A 20,912-nucleotide genomic window follows, 5' to 3' on the forward strand; every position below is an offset into this window, starting at 1 on the left:
TTATAACTTCTATTATGTTGCAGCAAGCCGCCTGAAGTGTGAGACTGCATTCAATGAACACATGATGTAATTTCTTTTATATTAAAAGTAGAATTTGGTGTCCTCGTGCTCTAAACACAGATGCTATACTTCTGCTAAAAGGATTTAGCAAAACAAAACTGAACTGTATTCAGGTCCATCCATTTCTTGCGTTATGATACTATAATATTCTTCATGCTTTCTGCTACAAAAAAGCCCTGTAAAATTAGGACAATAACTGGGAGGTGTTTAAGTATCAGGATGCTTCTCAAACTCAAAAACCTCAAAGTGTTAGGTCTCAAAAGTTTCAGCTTTCTTTTAGCCAGAATTTTCAGAATAGCTTAAATACCACAAATTCTGGTCACTGAAAACCTGTCTTAGGCTGTTTTGAACTGGACACAAAGAAGAAGATACTTCACAGCTCCTGTCTCAAACACTGTCATTGATACATGGCCTGTGTGGCAATGTAGCCGATCTCACTTCTCTGAAAGTGCATTTAGCTTACACAGTAGAGAATGCTTCTAAAAGTAAAGTACTTGATAATGTTTTCACATCCCCTTTCTCACTCTACAACATTGCACTTTTTTTGTTACATCAGTATGTCTGCAATGCTAAACAAGTTCTTTGGGTAGCAACAATAGAATATGTAGCATAGCATAAAGTAAACCATATTAAAGGTCTGTGTTACCACAATTAAACTGCATCTGGAATTGGGTACTTTTATATTACTGTGCTTTGCTGACTATAGGCATACCCATAGGGTGCATAACTTTTAATTAAATGTTCTTCATTGTTGTTATTTATAAATCTATATTGCTTTTTTATTTCCATATGTAAATTGGCCTCCTGGGCTTTATTTGGATTTCCTCGAGAACCCTGGGATGTAGCTATTCACTGTTCCAGTTTATGAGCTTCTTGAAGAAACCCAAGGTTACCTTGTGGCATAAAGTAAAGATTTGTCTGTTGTTATTGCTGGTTTTGAATGCAGCACATGTTCTATAAATAATTCTGCCAATGGCTGCATAGTCTTTCAAAAGACAAGTTGAACATTTGCAAGTAAAACACAAGTAACATGATGCATCTTTCAGCTCCCCAGTCTCAGTATTCAAAATTAGTGTGCCTATGTTGTCCTTCATGTCCAGACTAACAGTCTTAAACACCTAGGATAGAGTCTGGACAAAAAACCCCACACTAATAAGTAAATAAGTAACAGATGCTAAGAAAATAAAAATAAGATACTTCATGTTCTTGCCAAATCTGCCAAAGATGACCACTGTCAGGGGATGTTATTGCCTCAGGCAGACTGAGGGAAGCTCTCCTTTTGATATCCACTGAATAATACACAATTTCTAACCTTCACATCTGAAAAAACATCCTTCAGGAAAACTGTTATGTGGATTGTGCTAACAGTCCCTTTGATCATGAACACTGTTTGCCACAAGCAATTATTGAATATAGCCATGCATGCATATTATGCTGTTCCTGTTCCTTTGAATTGCATCAAGCAACTGTCCACAAGCACCAGCTTTAGCTAAGAGTTTCTTGTCGATTTACTTCATCAATATATGATTTCTCACCAAGGACTGAATTCAACAAAACATCAATAAGTTTGCTTGCTTCTAAGCATACAGAAAGCCATGTTCCTATTTATCAATACGTGCTTCATGTAAATAGAAAATCAAAATTGTGGGAAAGCTTTGCTGAAAAGTTGCAGGAAATAACAGTTGAAACTACACATGCATAGAACTTTCGCTAAATTAGAACAGATCTGATCTGATTTATAAATAGTTGAACATAAATATTGAAAAAATGCTTCATGAAAGGGATCTTGTGTTATTCAGAACCCTTTTTTCCCCTCCTTCTAAATAAAAAAGCTGCTGAGGAATGTACACTGACTTCAGTGTTAGACAGAAGGTGACACTTTTATTCTTTTCGTGGTTCACAAGTCAAGAATTCCACCTATAGAGCTGTCATATCCTTTTTCATTTTTTATTTTTATTTTTCTAATTTTTTGGGATGACGTGTTTGGGATTTTGGGGGGAGAGTTGGTTATTTTATGAGTTTTTGGTGCTTTTATCAGAAGATGTAAGGGTTATTATTTATGAATGTGTTTTACATGCAATCTCTGCATCTTGCAAGTGCCTTCTCATGTCTGAGCTTCAAATCTGTGAGCACTTCCAACTATGTTTTGTCCTCATTTAATGAAAATCTGTGGGGTGGATGTAGAGAAACCCTTTAAAATTCGTACTCACAAAGCACAGAAGTAGATCCATCTTGTATCTGTGTATATGTTTGCTACTGAGTTCAGATCTAAAATTGTCTGTTCACTCCAAATAAAAATGATCATCGTAAGGATGAAATGAAAACAATGATCAAATAACCATCTTTCTGGGAGATTTTAAGTCTTTTTGCTGGGCTATGTTTTCCTAATTTATTTATCATTTTATTTTGGTAGGGGTGCTTGGAGTGGGGAGGGAAGCTTGGATGAACCCCAGCACTGCCTATACCTTCACTAGTAACGAACAATTCTCCCTATTTTAATGCAAGTTTATGTTCAGTACCTTGTTATTCTTGAGAACTACTGCTAGAATGATCCCGGGGATGAATAGGCTATTTTACAAGAGCAAGTGAAAACAGCTTTTATTTGTGAGGCTAAACATACTGCAAGAGGGATTCAGCAGCCTTTGGAGTGTGCTGTGTTGCAGGTGCGTGTACTGCAGGAGTGAGGCAACAGAAGAGGGGAGAGGGACAAACTGAGCCCATGAAACGATGGAAAAGAAAAACAAGGCTGGAAACCCATCTTTCTGAAATGAAGATAGGAGCCTACAAGAATGTCTGGTACCATCAGAAGCATGAGGTTCTGGCATAACATCCCAACAGGAACAGTGAGGGGAAAGCCAATTCATTTTCAGATGGTTTAGGGTGTCCAGTAATTTGGTCAGAACTGATTGATGGCTGAAAATGACATCTTGAGGGGGTGTTAAACTAAGATCTGAGAGTTATGGCTAAGCAGCATTAAGAGGATCTATTATTTGAGAGACATGACACTGAAAATATATTGTTTGTTGTGTTTGCAATGGGATGTGTAGTTCTATTTTCATCCTAAGTTATTAGAAGTGTTTCAGTAATTATGTACTCAATTGCATTGAGAATGATGGTTTGAGCCTGCAATGATAACTGTGTGAAAAGACTGAATTTTTAAATAGAAGAAGAATCCAAACATCCCCTTTAAATGTTTGTAATAGTAGTGACCAGGAAGTCCTTTCTTCAGCTTTGGATTACAATTTTAATTTCAATGTTTCAAAACATTTATGTCCTCTATAATGCAGTTTTTAAGTTGTTCGTCTGAAGGATGTAACTTGAATCTTTGCTCAGAGTGCTGCAATGTACACAGGGGTGATTGGGAGCAGAAAGTGGAATTTTTGTTGTGTGAGTCAGTTCTTATTGCTAACATCTTTATATGCACAAGGAAGAAAAATACTGTCATTTTGGAAATGAATATCAAAAGATCACTAGGGTTTTTTTTTTTTTTTTGGTTTTTTGTTTTTTTTTTTTTTTTTTAGCTTTATACAGGTTGCTTACTTCACAGTAAAATAAAAGCATGAGTGTCTAATCTGGTTGCACTTGTGCTGCATGGATTTCAGCAACTTGGAAAAAATTCACTTTGTATTCAGCTTGCATGCAGTTGACTGAGTAAGACATCAAGCAGTAGAAGGGCTTCTAACGTGTTCATTACGTGTAGGTGTACAGGAGAGTATTCCAACCATCTGGCAATTTACCTCAGTTACAAAGAAGTCAGGGAGTAGGCTGATGTTGCTGATGTTCTTGTATTGCTTGATTTAATCAGGATGGGTATTGTGAGTGGGTCAGAAAATTCTGGGTGTTATTTGGTATGCAAAACAATACATAGTGCAATTGATTTTGACATTGCAATGCTGCAAATTTAGAAACAAAGTAGTTAAGGTATTTTCTATAAGGTGACTTTCTCTTATTTGCTATAATGCTTGGTTTTTTTAAATCTTTTAGCTTGTGTTTGCTCCCCCAGTCCTGCCTGTATAATGCCTCTGAATCGTGCATGCTTGTATTTTGTACCTGTTTCACTATCTAAATTTTCGCAAGGCACACAGCAAGGATTTCATCAACAGAGCATCGCTATTCACCTGATTAGATTGCTGTCTTGCTTTAGCCTGATAGTTTTGAATCAAATCTCCTCCCTATGCAGTGCTGACAAACATTACTATTTCTTCTTGGTGTGTAGAGTTTTGCTTCATATTTTTTCCTTCAGACTGTTGATGCATATTTAATAGGAACAAGATTAGTCTTAATACCAAAGCCTGTGGTGATGTATATCAGATCAAAGTTCTGAAATAGTGAATGGATGAATATGATTTTGTTCCTAATTAAAACAATTAGTTTTACATGCTGCTTTTCAAGGAAAATTTAATGTGTGAGCTCTTGTATGAATTTAATTTCATTATGCTAACATATTTACTATGCTAGAATAGAAGTTGACTCAGGATTTCCATTATAAGATCGTATTTTACAACTGTAAAACTAGTATTGTACTCTTCAGGGGGTTATAATAATCTGGCTGTAAAAATTCATTTAGGGCAGAAACTTGACATGTAAGGTTTCAACAGAATATATCTTGGGGAAAAAAGAAAATGTAATTTTAGGATACAATGCATTTGTTGATGGATTAGAGTTATGAGGGCAGAGATAAATGCCACTTAAATGCACACTTTGATTTGCAACCCAATTTCCAAAATGTTTTATTAAGAAAATCCTAAACAAACAGCACAGAAAATACTTTTCTTGTCATTGATGCTTCATATAGACCAGTTCAGAAATAATGGGGAGTGGGGTGGTGGGAAAGGGAAGACAGATACTTCTTAGTTGGATATGAATTTTTCTTCAGTTATACTTCATTCAGCTCAAAAGCACCTATTTCTTTTTGTGTTTCTACTTAATGTACATATTTTGACATGATGTTAAGATTTTAACATAGAATAGTTGATAAAGCTTGTCAGTGACAAGCATTTGTAAATCTTTTCAAAAACTGAGGCATAAACCACTATCTTTTCTCATAATCTTTTATGTAAGAAGATATCAGAGGCCATTACTTTTCCCATAGTTATATTTCCTGTTTTATACCATATTTTTTTTAACAGGAAATTTTAATTTGAATTTAGGAATTTTTTTTTTTCTAATTGATCCTCTTATGTAGGTAAGGAGGTAATGTCATCCCCTCAGCTCCTCATCAGGCCCTGAATTAGGATGGTATTTCAACAATTTTAGGAATACAGGCAACTTGCCTTACTAATTCTTAAAATACTTTTGTAGGATATGAAACAGTTTTGGAAATAGGCCATATCTTAAAAACTTGTACTAAAAAATTAAATGCTACTACTTGAATGTTTTGCTTATCAGCTGCTTACAATAAACTTTTCATATTACCACCTCAAGCAGTTTGAGCTTTGCTGTGTGTGCAAGAGACACATAATGATGTTGCTTAGAAGGTGGACAGTTTGAGTATGGATGGCTTGCTTCATGTGTTTCTGAGCTACAGCTCAGGTCAGAAATTACATCCACGTGATTTCTGTCTGGTATCTCATGTTGTACTAGGATTGGACAGTTATTAGAGTGGTCAACAGCCACACTTTTCCCGAAGCACTTGTCATAACCTTTTATATCCCCAAACCCAGGTTCTCCATCCCTTTGTTCCCTTAACAAACATCTTGCCTCTATAAATCTGCCCTTACCTTCTCTCCTCCCCTAGAGATGCTGCCCTGGGCATTGCCTGCGTTTCTGCAGTTGCTGGGTTGTATGCATTACAACAGACAGACAAACTAGGAGCAACTGCAGGTCAAGGTGGGGATGGCTCGTGTCTATTACTGTCTGGGACTAACATCCTCTGTGTCCTCGGCAGCTGAAGCGCATGCTTTCAGAAAAAAAATCTGGACTGCCAGCAATTGAGGTGTGCTTCAACTGCTTGAGAACTTCATGTGGTTTCACATGCTCTGATCTGGTTAGCCTCTTCAAAGTTACAGATAAAATATCTCTAATTTCCAAATTCGGAAATGGCTTGTGTCATAGGTGAATTTAAATTGCTTGCAGATGCCAAATGTATCCTTCTACTTCAAACAAATCCATTCTTTCCTTGACCTCATGCAAATAATGACTTATTAAGCCTTGTTATGCTACATCACTGTGGTGGTAATCTTTACTTCAGTGTTTTGAAACCCAAACTCAACAGATGTTTCCTGCATGTGTGCATTAAATTATCTGTTCTTGCTCTCTATGTATTATATGAATTAGTGATTCATTAGACTATGTTTTCTGGATCTTTACTGCGTGGAAATCTTTCAGCTTCTCTTGTTATTTATACCAATATTGTTCTCTGGAATACTTCATGTCTGACCCCAGTCCGTGATTAGAGTATTTATATGCTCTTTCTGTGCAAAAGCCCTGGAATACTCTCAGCAAACATCTCCTGCCCATAAAGAAAATCAATTCAGAACTGTTGGCAGCATCCCCCTAAGGAAAGTGTATGACATGGGCAGGCAACCCATATCCCAGTAACTTCATATGCTGTAAAGTTGCCTCAGCAATGAAGACTTAAATTAATGGTTTTACTTTACAAGATTTTAAACATGTATTTTATTGTAATTCAGTTTCCTGTACCTTTTTCATCTATTGTAGCTGGGGATGTAAACCTGGAGGGGAGAGTTACATTCATTAATGTCGCACAGACTGTCATTAGAAGAGTTAGGAATGCAATTAATGTTTCTTTAAAATAAATAAAAAAGGAAAAAAGAACAACAACCCAAACTTGCCACATTAGTACTTGCTGTAATGCTTTATGTATTTCTCTTTACAGGTGACTGTTACAACTATTGGCTACGGGGATAAAGTGCCTCAGACTTGGATAGGAAAGACCATTGCATCTTGTTTTTCAGTATTTGCAATTTCATTTTTTGCACTACCTGCGGTAGGTTATCTTGTGCTTTTGCTGGCAGTTTGGTGTTGACTTATTAGTTGTCAGAGGAAATTTTGTTATTGTTATACAGTGTTTATTGTATGCACCACTAGATTTGGTATGTACTTGAGAAAGAGATGTTTAATTCAAATTACTTTTTCTGCCCATCTCAGAAGTGAAAGATGAGGAAATTATTTCTCATGCTCATTATTTCTGGACTCAGTGACTTAGTAGTGTTTTGGCTTTTTAAGGCATTCACTCATAGTTTATTCAGCTGATTAGGTTCAGGGTGAACTGCAGAGTTCTCATACACATCCTTCTTCTAGCAAAGCTGCTGGAAAGGTGTTACTGTCAGAGAGACAACAATAAATAACCAGGGACAGTGATGCAGCTCTTTGCCAAATTAGCATCTGTCCACGGCCAAAGTCCTGTTTTCAAAAGTGACCTAGGGCTGAGATTGTAAAGGTGTTATATCACTTTGCACTGAGAACAAGTTCCAAAGTAGTTTCCAACAAGAAATGAGGCACTTGAGTACCAAGGGTAAATTCAAAATCAGTGAAACCTGGACTGTGGTTTAAAAACTGAAATGTTCAGTGCCAAGGGTAGTTAAGGGCTTGGGGGTGGGGTTTCTCTGTGAGGTTTTTTTTTTGGTTTTGGTTTCTCCACACACACACACCCACCCCCCACCCCAATTTAGCAGTACTCCTGAACTGTGCTGTTAAAATTTTTGTGCAACCTGAAAGGTGCTGCTAAAATGTTCATTTTTCAGCAAGTGTTTCAGTTCAGTGTCATGAACAATTGTGTTAGCAAGTGCTTGTGTAGTTGTGTCAGGAAAGTGGTGGGGTTAAATACAGGATGGATGAGAAGAATATTTTTATGCCAGTGTGGTCACAAAAATTCTTTACAACATGAACTAGTAGCAATTTAAACTTCATTGGCTTTTTGAAATTAGTCAGTTACTTTAAAGGTACACAACCTTTTGCAGAGGAGAGTAATTAAGTGTAAATTTTTAGACTTTCCAACAGAAGTTTGCCTTTAAAGCATATTCTTTCCCCCTCCTCATTGTAATCTCTTTCACATTTATTCCTTGTTTAGAAGAGAGATCTGGTAAATGAAATGATCTGTAAGAAAAGTGCCGAAAGATCCTATATTAACTGGAGAGATGGTTTTGGTTTGTTTTTGGTTTTTTTTTGTTTGTTTTTTTGTGGTTTTTTTGGGTTTTTGGTTTTTTGGGGGTGTTTTTTGGTTTTTTTTTGTTTTTTGGGGGTTTTTTTGGTTTTGGGTTTTTTTTTTGGGGGGGGGGTTTGTTTGTTTCTTTTGTTTTGTTTGAGTTTTATTTTTTACCCCCTCGGACTTGAATGCCATTAAAGATGTTTTATAAATAAGGTGTAGCAGCCCCACCTTCACATCAACGCTTTTATGTTTACCTATCAGATTTCTCTAGTCATTTGTAGAAGTAAAACAACAACAAACACCCTTTTATCAGTGTGATATTATTACTGAATTAAATTGTTCTTGCAAGTTGGCCCAAGGGGAAATTTAGGGTTTGAAGCTCTAGCAGTAAATAGTTGATAGGGAGTAATTATTGCACGCTGCCTTGTTGCCCTTTTAAATAAGAGAAGCTGGCTGAAGTGATTGTTGTGGCCAAACACAACTAGCATGGGTTCTCGATTTAGAGAAATGATCCTTCATTTCCCAAAGAAGTGATGTTAGAGCAACATTAGCTCTTTGATCTTTTCTAAATAAACATAATAGGAAGGGCCTTTCCTGTTCCTTTCAAAACACTTGAGTAGGACAATTCTTAGAGGTTAAGCCAAGATCACTGGCTGCTCTGACACCTGGACTACCATATGTAAAGAATGAATGATGCTTTTGTTGGGTAGGTGTAGTCATGTAAGCTGATTTACAGAAGATCTTATTTTTATCTGTTTTATTAAACCTCTGTTAAATGCCGTCTATAGCTATGCAAATGACTACGTAGATGACTCACACTACACTCAATTTTGGACTTAGTAGTTGTACTGTGTTTGGAGGGTATTTTGGGTTATACACCATCCAGTGCCATTAGTCCATGTCCCTTGTCCTGAGAGTGAGTTAGATAACCTTGTGTTGAACTCACTGAAGTCCTGACCATTTTGTGATATTCCTTTTCCTCTTCCTTGTCCTCTCCTCTCAACATGGCTTAACATGGAAATAGAAATTACCATAATACAGTTAAAAGGTCTTTCTTGTGACCTGAACCGTGCCATGCCAAAGCTTTATTTTTCATAAAAACGAAGTTAGGCAAATCAGGTTAGTATTTCTCCTTATTCTGTCATTCCCCTGGACAAGCATTTATAAGGCTTTTAAAGGGTATGAAATATCATTTCTGCTCACTCTTTAGTGTTTGAGTCCAGCTGACTTAAATACGCTTTGGATCAGGGCATGACAGCATTCATAGTTTGTTTCAACAAGTAATACTAACTCAGTCTAAAAACTTAACAGTATTAAGTCATTTCCTCTAAATAATTAGTTGGGTTTTATGATGCTGAATAGACGTTTATTAATGCAACATAATTTGGTAAGCTTATGTGTGTTTTTCCCCCTTCCCCGTGAAAAAAAATTAGATATATGTTTTCTTTCTTCCCACAGGGAATTCTTGGTTCAGGCTTTGCCCTAAAGGTACAACAGAAACAAAGACAGAAGCATTTCAACCGTCAAATTCCAGCTGCTGCCTCTCTCATACAGGTACTGAGTTCTTGCAGTTTGATTACTGTAATTTATTTCCTGGTTTGGTTTTTTTTTTTCCTAAACTGTTGGCAGTATTTTCATGCCTGATTCCCATTAGAAATTGAACAGGAGTTACAGATGCAAGTCTTCTAAATGGTTTTGGAAATCCCACCTTTAATGTAAACTATTGAGCAGAAAAGTTCACTCCCAAATCGGTGCAAACTATTTAATTCAGCTGTTTAAAATCAAAACTGAAGGCTATCCTGTAGTTACTGAAAATTTACCTGGAGAAAATGTTATGGAAATACTATGCTTGCAATAGTGAAAAACAGAGGAGGTTTCCCATGAATTTGTACTTAAAAAAAATACATAATTCCTTATAAAACCAAATGTCAGATATGCTTCATTTTCCATGGGACAAATAAATTCTGAAAAATCTCAAATTTGAGAGAATTAAGTCAGAATGTTAAATGGGAAGATATTGTCTGAAATTTTCAGCTCCAGGGTATGTGGCTGGGAACAACTGGGATTCAGTCTTTTCTTGTAGGATACAGGCAGAAAAATTTCGATGCCCTCTGTTAAAAATACAGTTGCAGTTCAGCATCAGAAAGGTCAATGAGATTTTATCCCTTACTTCAGTGGAGCCAGCATTTCACCCTAGAGAAGTATTAATATTGTTTCATTTTAGGTTTTCCCAGCTTTTCCTCCCTTACTCAGTATCTGCTTGTAGCTTTAGAAGCACAGGGATCAAATTTAAAAGAAATCTAGATGCGCACCTAAGCCACATCATTTTTGCATTCTCTTATGACTTATTTCTCTAGCTTCATGAGTGAATGTGGATTTCCAGGTCAGGCTCTTTATGGAAACAGTAGCTAACTGTAAAGTTTATGCTTGAAACTAAACAGTCCCACAGTTAATGTGAAAAAGGTTTAAATTTAGGGCTCTGGTTATAGGCAGAGATTAGCCAAAAATTTTCAGACGCAGTGTGTTTTGTTTGGATTGCATGGTCAGAAAAAGGTATGGGTTTGCAAAGAATGAAATTTTAGTGTTCCCACTGATTCTTTTGGGAAATGAACCCCAAATTATAGAAAGCCAGGGACTGCATGTCCAGAGTGTTGTACTTGGCTTCATCAGAAATGTTGAGGAGGAGTGGAGGATAGACAATGCGTTGCTGACTACCTGTTCTTAATAGTGGTAATTATGATTTACTAGTAGTCGCAGACTTCTAAAGGCCCAATTTAATATGTGCTCTACCAAACCTACAAAAAGATTATTCTTAAACCAAAAGGTTTATGAAAGAAGTACAAGACAACAGCTGAAATGAGTGATACTTTTTTTTTTTTTCTTTCCTGTATTCCTTCTTGTTTTCTTCTAGAGGACAGTTGTTTCTTTAGTATACTATTAGCCATGGTGGGTTATATATATTTTTTTTATACTATTACATGGTGACTATCTGATCCTTTACTTTCCAACTGCTGTCTGTTTTCTTCTGTCATTCTGCCTTGCTTTGTTTCTTTCATCTAGTGTTTTCTGGACTTTGCCACTTCAGATTTTGTGTATGTATATATGTCCTTTTTTCATGTAGTGTGTGAGGATCTGCCTTTTTAATTTGGAGGCTAATTATTAATCAACTCTGATATATTTACGCATTTAAGAGAGAATGTAGTAGTGTTTTGTCCCTGGTTGGTCTTGTTTCCTAGCGCTGTTTTTTCTTCTTTTTGTCTCAGAACATAGTACTTTAATCATTGGTGATTGACAGAAGGGACAATTGGTTTGGGGTTTTAGCTCCTGGTTAGCTATTGCTGCTATTCCCTGATGCTCTCAATCTTATTTCTTTGTATGAATATAGCCCTACTGACCATGTCACAATGGCTTTTTTCTCATAGCACTCTTGTGAGTCAGGGAAGAATAATTTTTGTTTTCTGAGTAGAAGCCTGAAATATAGGATGCAATAAACAAAATGCTCAAAGTTGAAGAGGGAAACTTGGGCTGAGCAAGAAATTCAACCCCAATCTTTTGAGTGCAGTCTAGAATTCTCTCTTATTACTTGTTGCTAGTGTGAACAAAAATTGCACTTCAGAAGACTGACCTTCTGTTCTGGTTTGCCCAGTTCAAACTATGTGGTTTCTGTTTACTAAATAAGGATTCTAAACCTTGCTGAGTTTATGTTTCCAGTGGGAAAATTCAAGAATACTGTTAAATAAAGAATTACTAACATGCTACTTGGAAGTTACTTTGTAGTACAGATAGCTACAAATCTGATTGCATTCATTGTTCTGTTGCTTAAAACATTTGTTCTAGACTGCATGGCGATGCTACGCAGCAGAAAACCCAGACTCTTCTACATGGAAAATATATATTAGAAAACCAGCCAGAAATTATCATTTGTTGTCACCCAGTCCAAAACCGAAGAAATCAGTGATGGTACCAGTAACTAACGTTTCCTCTTATAGTAATTTAAAACTTCTTAATTAGCTTAAATTTATTTACTCTCTAGAGGCTATTTGTTGTGTTTGTTTTACAGATTATTACTTGGTTTCAAAGTTTTATTTTCATTTCAGTTTTGAGATTTCAGTATACAAACATTTTAAACTATAACTTAATTTACTTTGGTCCTCAAGCTAGACTTTTTTAATTGATTTATGGGTTTGGAAAAGAGCAATAATGACCTAACTCAAGCACATCAATCAGTAACTTATTGTTGCTACTATTTCCAAAACAGTAACTCTTAACTGGTTAAAAGAACAAAAAAAGCCAACAAAACCTCCAACAAAAAAACCCAAAACAACCAAAAAAACCCAACCCCAAAACCACAGAACAACAAAAAACCCCCAAACTGCTGCTTCTCTTGAATACTGATTTTGTGGCTTTCTGAGCTTCTGTGGTGAAGACATCTAGTGCCTACACAAGGTAATATTTTCGTATAGACTGATTCCATAATTTAAGATTTTTTTTTTTATTTGGTTTTTTTTTTTTTTTTTTAATTAAAGAACAGCAACAAAATGCATTTGTCAGAATCTTTAGATTATGTAATACTTCATTCTCTCTATTGTAAGAGTATTGCAGAGTAGTCTCGGCCTGGAAGGAGAGGATGGTGTGCAAAAATCTTCCCTAGAATCCCAGTCTCGTCTAAGCTCAGTAGCAATATATCCATTTGCTTTTTGTTGAAGGTATGATTTATTGCACCCATAAAATGGTAAAGATATTCTAGAATAGTTTGATTTATATAAACCGTCACAGAGCTAGAAGATTTTTTTTTTTCTGCAGGCAAGGGATTTGCTAATGACAACGTGCAGAATTGTAATGATTAGCCAGTTTTGGTGGAATGGGGTCAATCTTACTGACAAATGCACAGTGCACCATCATGAAAATGTAATTTGTCAGGCACTCTTTTGTCTGGTTATAGCTCACTGGGTATTGCATTATTGTTGAAGACATTGCTGAAGAGACAACTAAATTTGTCTTGGTTTGAGTAATATAATTTATGTGTGGTTTTAGGTTAAAAAGAAGAAATTTAAATTAGACAAAGACAATGGGCCTTCTTCTCCAGATAGGATGTTAACTGTTCCACACATAACTTACGACCACGTGACGGAAGACAGGAAACCTGATTTCAATTTTGAAGCATATGAAAATTCTGGTAAGAAATTCCATTATGAAATGTCAGTATCTGTAATGTCTTCTATTAGTGATTTATGCAGAGGTCCTCTTTAATTTCTGTAGGAGAGACAATGAGGACAGAATACACTCTTATCATTCTGAAGCAAGAGCACTTTGATTTTGGACTTTTGTTGCTATCTTGTCTGGATAAGATTCAACCATTCCTTTAATGAACATACTCCACTGCAGACAAACTAAGATTATTTGTCATTTTTACCTGCCAGAAGAGCTACTGTCTTTGAGGCTGGTGCATACATTCCCCAATTCTGCAGCTGTCTGAAACTACAGGGATTAGCTGACAGCTTTTCTACATGAAATTTACCCAAGATGTGTTACTATTGTGCTTGTACCTCAACCAAAAAAGATTGACATGTCTTGGCTGCACTGAACAGTCTGCTACATGAAACCATCATGTGCTCCTGCCATCTGCTCAGTGGAATAGGCTGTGAATCAAATTCTGAAGGCAGAAGTACTTAAGATAAATGTGGATCCATCTATATTAACTGACACTGTACAAAACGATACAGTATTAGGAAAAAGAAGAAAGGACTTTGATAGTCACCTTTCAATTCATGGCTTACTTATATTTGATTTAGCTGTAATGAACTTCCAAAATAACTCTGAATTTACAATGTGGCTTTTTTACAAATGTACTTTTATTAGAAGTTCTACTATGTATTGCTCAAATTTTGGCAACAAGAATGAGGTTTAATTTTTAGGGTGTGTTTTATTGATTATTGATACCTTAAGTACTTATTTTTTTCTCCTCAAAATTTTGGCTGACCTGGTTAAGTTTAATGACCTTTAAATTAAGGTAGCAATGTGGGCTGGTGGCAGGCATATTTTAATTCAACCAGAAAGTCTCATCTTTCATATTCTTTTTTCTGTATGCTTCTGTCTTGTCATGTTTTGTAACACCCATGCTTCTCCACTATTTCTTGGCCTCTGTTTAGGAATGATTGTGAATTGCATCTGTTGGTAGAAATGACATAGCTGTTAAAAGGTGGACAAGTACTAAGTCTAGTCTGTCTCTCAGACGTTGAGTACAGATACCTTCCTTCAAAACAATCCAGTCAGTGAACTGTACAACCGCTTGGATTTGTAAAGTTCCACCTTTTTTCACTAAGTTTCTGAGTTGATTAAAGGACAATATGGTTTGCAGGCAGCCTACTACTGCCACTTCAAAAATCAGCTCTATAGCTTTCAATAAAAAGATTTTCTCTAATTTCTTCTGACACTTATCTTTTTTCTTTTTCATCTGTATTCTGCTCTCTCTAAATGTTTACAAGTATACAGGACAAACAGGAATGTTAAAATTGCTTGGTAAGTTGAGGAAAATAATTTTATCTGTGGCATGCCAGCTTATAACAATGTAATGTTTGATGTGCTTTTCGTGTGTGTCTAGTGCCCTGTAGTTTCTAGGAAATCTTTTGCAGCTAAGGAGATCTAGATGGCCAAAAATGTACATTCTCACACTTGTAATCACAATCGCACCCACAGTTCCATTACAAAGAGAAAAGTGGACACTCATTTATAGAAGTAGATGATCTCTGTTTATTTTTTCTTTTTTTATGAAGAAAAATTGCTTGTGTATGTATAACCAATAGAAAAAATTCATCTACATATAAATAAATTATAATTCATCCAATAGTTAATTTATCTGAGCATACAGCTGAGAATAAATTTCTAAGCGAATAGATTGGGATGGAAAAATTTCCAGATTTGACCTCCAGTATTTTGCATTCTGAAGTACACACATCTGTTCCTGTAAAAATGTTCTGTAGATATTTGTGAACAGATGGGGACCCATAAATTAAATAATTTATTTTACTGTTTGTCTGGATTGTGGGATCACTTAAGCAGCCGTGTAGTCCTGTGATGTTTCTAATGTGCTTGCTTAGGCACTTTCTTAAAAATTGAATGTTCCCCAAAGACTCTAGGATTAGAGCTAGGTCTGGGCAAAACCCCTCTGATTTAGTGAGAGTGCTGCGAGCCACCTGTAAGTTGTCTTAGTTGTCATCCATTAATGACAATGGAGGCTTCTTTTCGGTGATAGTATGCAAGGATGCTCATGCTTGGATTAAATTGTCTGAAAATACAAGGTTCAGTTTCTCCTCAGAATCCATGTGGAACACAGGTGCAATTAAGGTGGTAAAATAGCAGAAAACAAACTGAATCTCCTTGACTACCCCTGACCAAACCTTGATTTGCCCATTTTCCATTTCCACTTTTCTCCTGTATTTCAAGTGGTGCATCTCCGTTGGGGATGGAGCTCAGAAGAGCAGCAAGAGCTGCTGATGTCACCTGTTTCATATGAGCAAGAAATTCCTTCATCTGGGGGAAATATCAGAGGCACTTTGCCAGCCACCATAGGTTCAGTTTCGATTTCGTAGCCAGGCAGCATGAGCTCAGTGGACCTGAGAGGTTACCTAGCACTGTTCTCACAATGACTCAAAGAAATATTGTCCCAGTGTGTGAGTGCACAGGCATTTCTTGATGAAATAGTTATTAAAAGGATAAAGAACTAGACATAGCATGAGCGGTACAGTTTGTTGAGTCTCTTTCTCATGATTGACTCCTCTTGCTTGCCTGAAACTTTTCCCCAAGAAATTCAGCTTGAGGCAGTCACTTGGCTTAGATGGTTGAAGTGGGCAGCTTCAAATGCTTTCTATGGGATGCATCAGGCAGCTCAAAACACGGGTGGCAGTACTGGTGTAGCTGCCCGGCAGCTCTGAAATCTGGCTAAGAGCTGGCTACACCATGAATGATATGAACCAGAGCAAGAGGGGTCTGACCCATACAAGGTTGTACGCTTTGGAAAGGGAGATGATTGAGGAAACACTAAAGTCAGGAAGGAAGGGGCAAACATAGATTACCTTCCTCCAAATGCGACTTACATGTAGGGAGGAATATCTTGCAGCAGGTGACACTGTCATGAAGAATGGGTTAACTCCCCTGGTGGCGATTTCATGTTCTGCTAAGGTGTAATGCACACTAAAAGAGTCATACAAACTCTTTTCCACAGTATTTTTTATTTTGTTTTTAAAGATGTCAGGTACAACATACTATATTTTAGGCATGTCTGCATCTCCTCAGCTGCCTGCCTGGAGCTTTTTTTCTACCCCCACCCCTCCACCTCTATTTTATGTGCGTCTTTACTCTAACTCAGATTGTCAGCGCTCCTGGCCATCCTTTTCTGCAGACCAGCAGTCTCCCAGTGCTCCTTCCTCTCCAGGTAAAGCTCATAATGTTTCATTGGTCTGTCACTTTTGTTAATTACTAAATCTTTGCAACTCTTTGTCTGGAATTGCCTGGTGTGGCACAGGAAATTATAGAGCTGGTTTTTAAAGAAAGAAGGAATGTCAGTAGAATTTTGAGTTTGGAAAGTTGCTCAGGTTGTAAAGTGCAAATGTTTAAATGAAATAAAGAAGTCCTCTGTAGAACAGAGGTATTATCTAAATGCATTAATTAAAACTCAGATTTTCCATGGAAAGTGCTTTAAAGTGTTTTAAATTTATTGTCTGTGCTCGCGAAAGAGGAAGTCTAAAATATTTTCTGTCTTACTAGCCAAATACTTCATTATCAGAAAAGCATCTGCATACATGTCATATTGTATATAAAATTAATGTATTGGTAGTATAGAAAACCCATCAGTAATTTCTTGTTATTGTGTTTATAATCCTTGATTCAAAGTTCATAGAATCATAGAATAGTTTGGGTTGGAAGGGACCTTTCAAAGATCATCTAGTCCAGCCCTCCTGCAATGAACAGGGAGAACTCAGGATGCTCAGAGCCCCGTCCAACCTCACCTTGAATGTTTCTGAAAGTTCAGAATTTCTTTTCTGAAGCAGGGGTTCTTATTGTGGGGAGTGTATTTTCTGCCATTTCAAAGTAGGACTTGGCTCAACGTGGATAGTCATGCCTGTTACCATACGTGCTGCTGCTGTCCATCAAAAATTGAGAAAATAAAGCTTGGAGACCCCTGAATTATAGTAAATATCCCTTGCGACACCTGTTTCCTGTTTTTTATTCGCTCGTTATTATCCATTGAAAATGAGTTTCTAAAGCTTCCTTGTTTTATTCCTTTAGCCTACTTATTTAGAAATCTAGTGTCTTGTCTCTTTTTTTTTTTTTTTAAACACTGTTCTGTGAGAGACTCCTCCAAATTCCAATAGCTATGAATTAATTTTTATAAATTAAAAAAATATGCTGTGGCAGCATGTGCTCCCTGGTGCTCTGCTTGAGCCTTGTTTCAAGGCACTTTGTGACGGGAGCTCTCGTTTATGCCATGTTCTTTTCTTGGTCCCTCGTCTCTCTCTAAGTAGGTTGCATGGTTGTGGTTTGGAGTGGTTCCTCCTTCATGTTGGAAGCAGCAACATAGCTTTCAGAATGAGAGCATAAACAGTAGAGAGCTGTACTGGTCAGCAGAACACACTGATCTTAGTTACATTCTTGTTAGAAATAAAAACAGGGAGGGAGATACCATGTTTGCCTCATATAAAGCAGCTCTTCAATTCTGTATTCTCTGATAACAGCATTTTCAAATAGGCTGAGGTACATGCTTGGCTTCTTGTTCCTTTTTCATTCTGCCACACCTCCTCTCCCCTCCCATGAAACTGAAAAGGGGAGTGGATCTTCTTGAATGATCCAAGAACAGCCATTTCTGCAAATCCACGTGTGCTGTGTGTATTGTATCTCTCATAAGCAGTTTAGTGAGTGTTCAGCAAACACTTTACATGGTTTCAAGTTCAGCAGTTTTATGACTTGTCATCAGCAAAACTAAAAAAGCTGTGAGTTCTCCTTTCCTAGAAACTAGGACAGTTTCATTTGTATGTTTTAGAAACGAAAACAGAAAATTACTTTAGTGAAAGCCAAGGTGAGTCTGTTTGAAAGACATTTTGCTGCACGTCTGATTCTGGAACTGTTTTGCTTGTTTCACAGCCACTATCTTGCATGATAGCTACATCAAAGTAATTAAATAATATGGTATTAAAACTAAAAAAAAGGAAGCTACCGTTTGCTAAAACTTACTATAGAATTCTCATTTTTAAGTGCTGCAAGTGGCTCCTGTTTTTAAGAATTTTATCTCTTAACAATTGTCTCTCTCATTTTTTAGTGTGATTTCAGAGGTCTTCCTTTCCTATTACAATTTCTGGGGAGCAGACTTTACTCTCGTAATTTTGAATGGCCATGTGCCTGATGATATAACATTTTCTCTTCTGATTATTTGTGAATGTTCAAAACCATTTCTGCCATATGAAGATATCTACTTACTTGAGTAAAATGGTTGCATTTAGAAAGAAAATTGTTTCCCCACTTCTATTCTTACTAGATTCAGCTGCATTTAAGTTAAGTATTTCTGCTGTATTCCTTTTAGTTTTCATGTTGCATTTGGGCAGGGCATTATTTACTGTTATGATAGGAAGTATTTTATATAATACAATAAATTCATAAATTACAACACTATTATAATGTCAGTGAATAAGCCAGCCAGTTAAAGATTTCTGTGGAGGTGTCACAATCTACCGATGATTTCTACAGAATTTTCCTTGGTTTTTTATTATCTATAGAATTCATTTACAGTCATGTAAAAATACAGTAGTGATTTATTTATAGTTAAATTTTGTAGTTTCTGTAAGAAAAGTTAGAACCATGCTGGAAAAAGCACTTAATGTTAGAGTCTGGCAGAATCCTGGAGCCTGAATTTAAAAATGAAATCTGTAATACTCTGCCTAATTTCTCGGATGCATGAAAGTGTTGGTATACAAGTAACTTTGCCCTTAAAAACTTGCAATATCTGAATTTTTTTGAAATGGCCTTCACACTAAGGACCTCCTCTTGGATGACCTGAATATCTTGACACTTGCTTTGTGTCTGGGCTCAAAGATGAGGCATCCTTGTGCTAAAGCGTGAGTGGGATTGGGAACCCGTAGACCAACTCAGACAGTGCGTGACAGGAGCTGACTACTCACTGTGACAATGCCTCGGCTCCTTTGTTGATCTAGGTCTGATTTCTTCGTCTTAGCCATAATACTTACATCCAGAAACTGGTATTATAAACTAAAACATGAAGTAGAGTTGACATAAACAGGAACTGATCTTGTCATTGAATTGCACTCCTGCACTGTTGCTGTAGAGTGGTGGTTCATGGTATGGCTGAGTATTGTACAGTAAGTTTTAATGCATGAAGCTGCCTGTGATATAGATACTCTACATTGTAGTATATAAGGAGTATGAACAACAACAACAACAAAAAAGAAACAAATATTAATTTTAAGCCTTCAGCAGAAGTTGAAATCATTTGTTTAGAGGAAGAGTTAAAGTTTTACTTTTCATGAACGCTGCAGTATATACAATTTTTTGGTAGTAACTTCTGTTTTCAATATTCTGTTAAAATGTACAGTATTAAAGAGATCCAAATGACGTGTAGACCTTTCTTGAACAAAACTAATGCTATTGCTTTGACTGTTATCTACATGTTTCCTCACAGTGAAAAAAAGCCAGGCTTTTTTAGATGTGAACACAGGACCCTTCATCAGGACCAGCAGTTTTGCCGATGAGCTTGACCTGGAGGGTGAGACACTGTTGACCCCAATAACTCACATCTCACAGTAAGTCGAGGCTATTGAATTGTGCATTAGTTGACTTAGACAAGAGAAACCAATTCAGGTGGGAGGAGCTGAAATGTGGAGCTGGTAGGGCTATCTCAGATATTTGCGTCAAACTCTTTTTACCTTGAAGTTGGTGTACGCTGTTCTGAGTGCCAGTAAATCTTCATGTTGACCTAAAGAAAAGTTCACTTGGCTGTGACACAAGGCTTTAGTTTTTAGCTAATGGCAGCTAGTGGCTGATAGCCTGAAGATTTTTCACATGGAGACAATGTGTGGGAGTACTTGCCTGTTGAGAATTTTATTACTCCCTCCACCATTTTCCAGTGGAACTGCTGTAAAGTGCAAATGTTAAAATACTGCTTGTGTGAAGTAAGTCTTTTATTTCAGCAGCACCTTCTCTAATGGTCAAGTGATGATCTGCATTGGAAAATCAGATCTGTTTTGATCTTTATTACTGCTTTGTGGTGTATAAAAATTATCTGAAATAAACCTGTATATTTTATTCTTTGTTGTTTTCCACGTCTTTTATGCTAAAATGTTATCTCCAGTTTCTCAAATTATTCTAAAAAAATGAGAATTACAAAAGAGTTTTATTCAAATGGCTTTAAAAAACATAATCTTCTGTCATTGTTTAATTCAAACTCTGGGCAAATGCTTATTATTTAGTAGACATATGTCACATAGTAGATATGTGACAGCATGTCCTCTAGCAGAGGAATGAGACAATTCTTTCACCTCCATTCTTAGAAATCTAAAGATTTCTGCAGTGAAACCACAAAAGAAAATTCTTGGCATACTTGTACTTCTGAGGTACAAAACATGCAGAAATGCCTGCTGCCAATTTTCAGGCCTTCTTTCTCTACAATAGAAATAGCAGAGAACCACAAATGTACTTTTATAACCACTTTAGAAGCACCTTTTTTTTTTTTTAATGT

The 20,912-nt window shown here is 36.6% G+C and overlaps 1 protein-coding gene across 1 annotated transcript in view; it reads left to right on the forward strand.

The window, feature by feature from the left end:
* The window catches only part of KCNQ1 (potassium voltage-gated channel subfamily Q member 1), a 350,628-nt gene that overhangs the window by 93,211 nt on the left and 236,505 nt on the right, over positions 1–20,912 (forward strand). The window contains exons 7-11 of the mRNA XM_030483351.1: positions 6,899–7,009; positions 9,629–9,724; positions 12,008–12,130; positions 13,205–13,346; positions 19,857–19,977. Coding sequence (XP_030339211.1) covers positions 6,899–7,009; positions 9,629–9,724; positions 12,008–12,130; positions 13,205–13,346; positions 19,857–19,977 — 593 coding nt within the window. The remainder of the gene's footprint in view (positions 1–6,898; positions 7,010–9,628; positions 9,725–12,007; positions 12,131–13,204; positions 13,347–19,856; positions 19,978–20,912) is intronic.

Source organism: Strigops habroptila, chromosome 4 (genome assembly GCF_004027225.2).
Source record: "Strigops habroptila isolate Jane chromosome 4, bStrHab1.2.pri, whole genome shotgun sequence".
Taxonomy (NCBI): Eukaryota; Metazoa; Chordata; class Aves; order Psittaciformes; family Psittacidae; genus Strigops; species Strigops habroptila.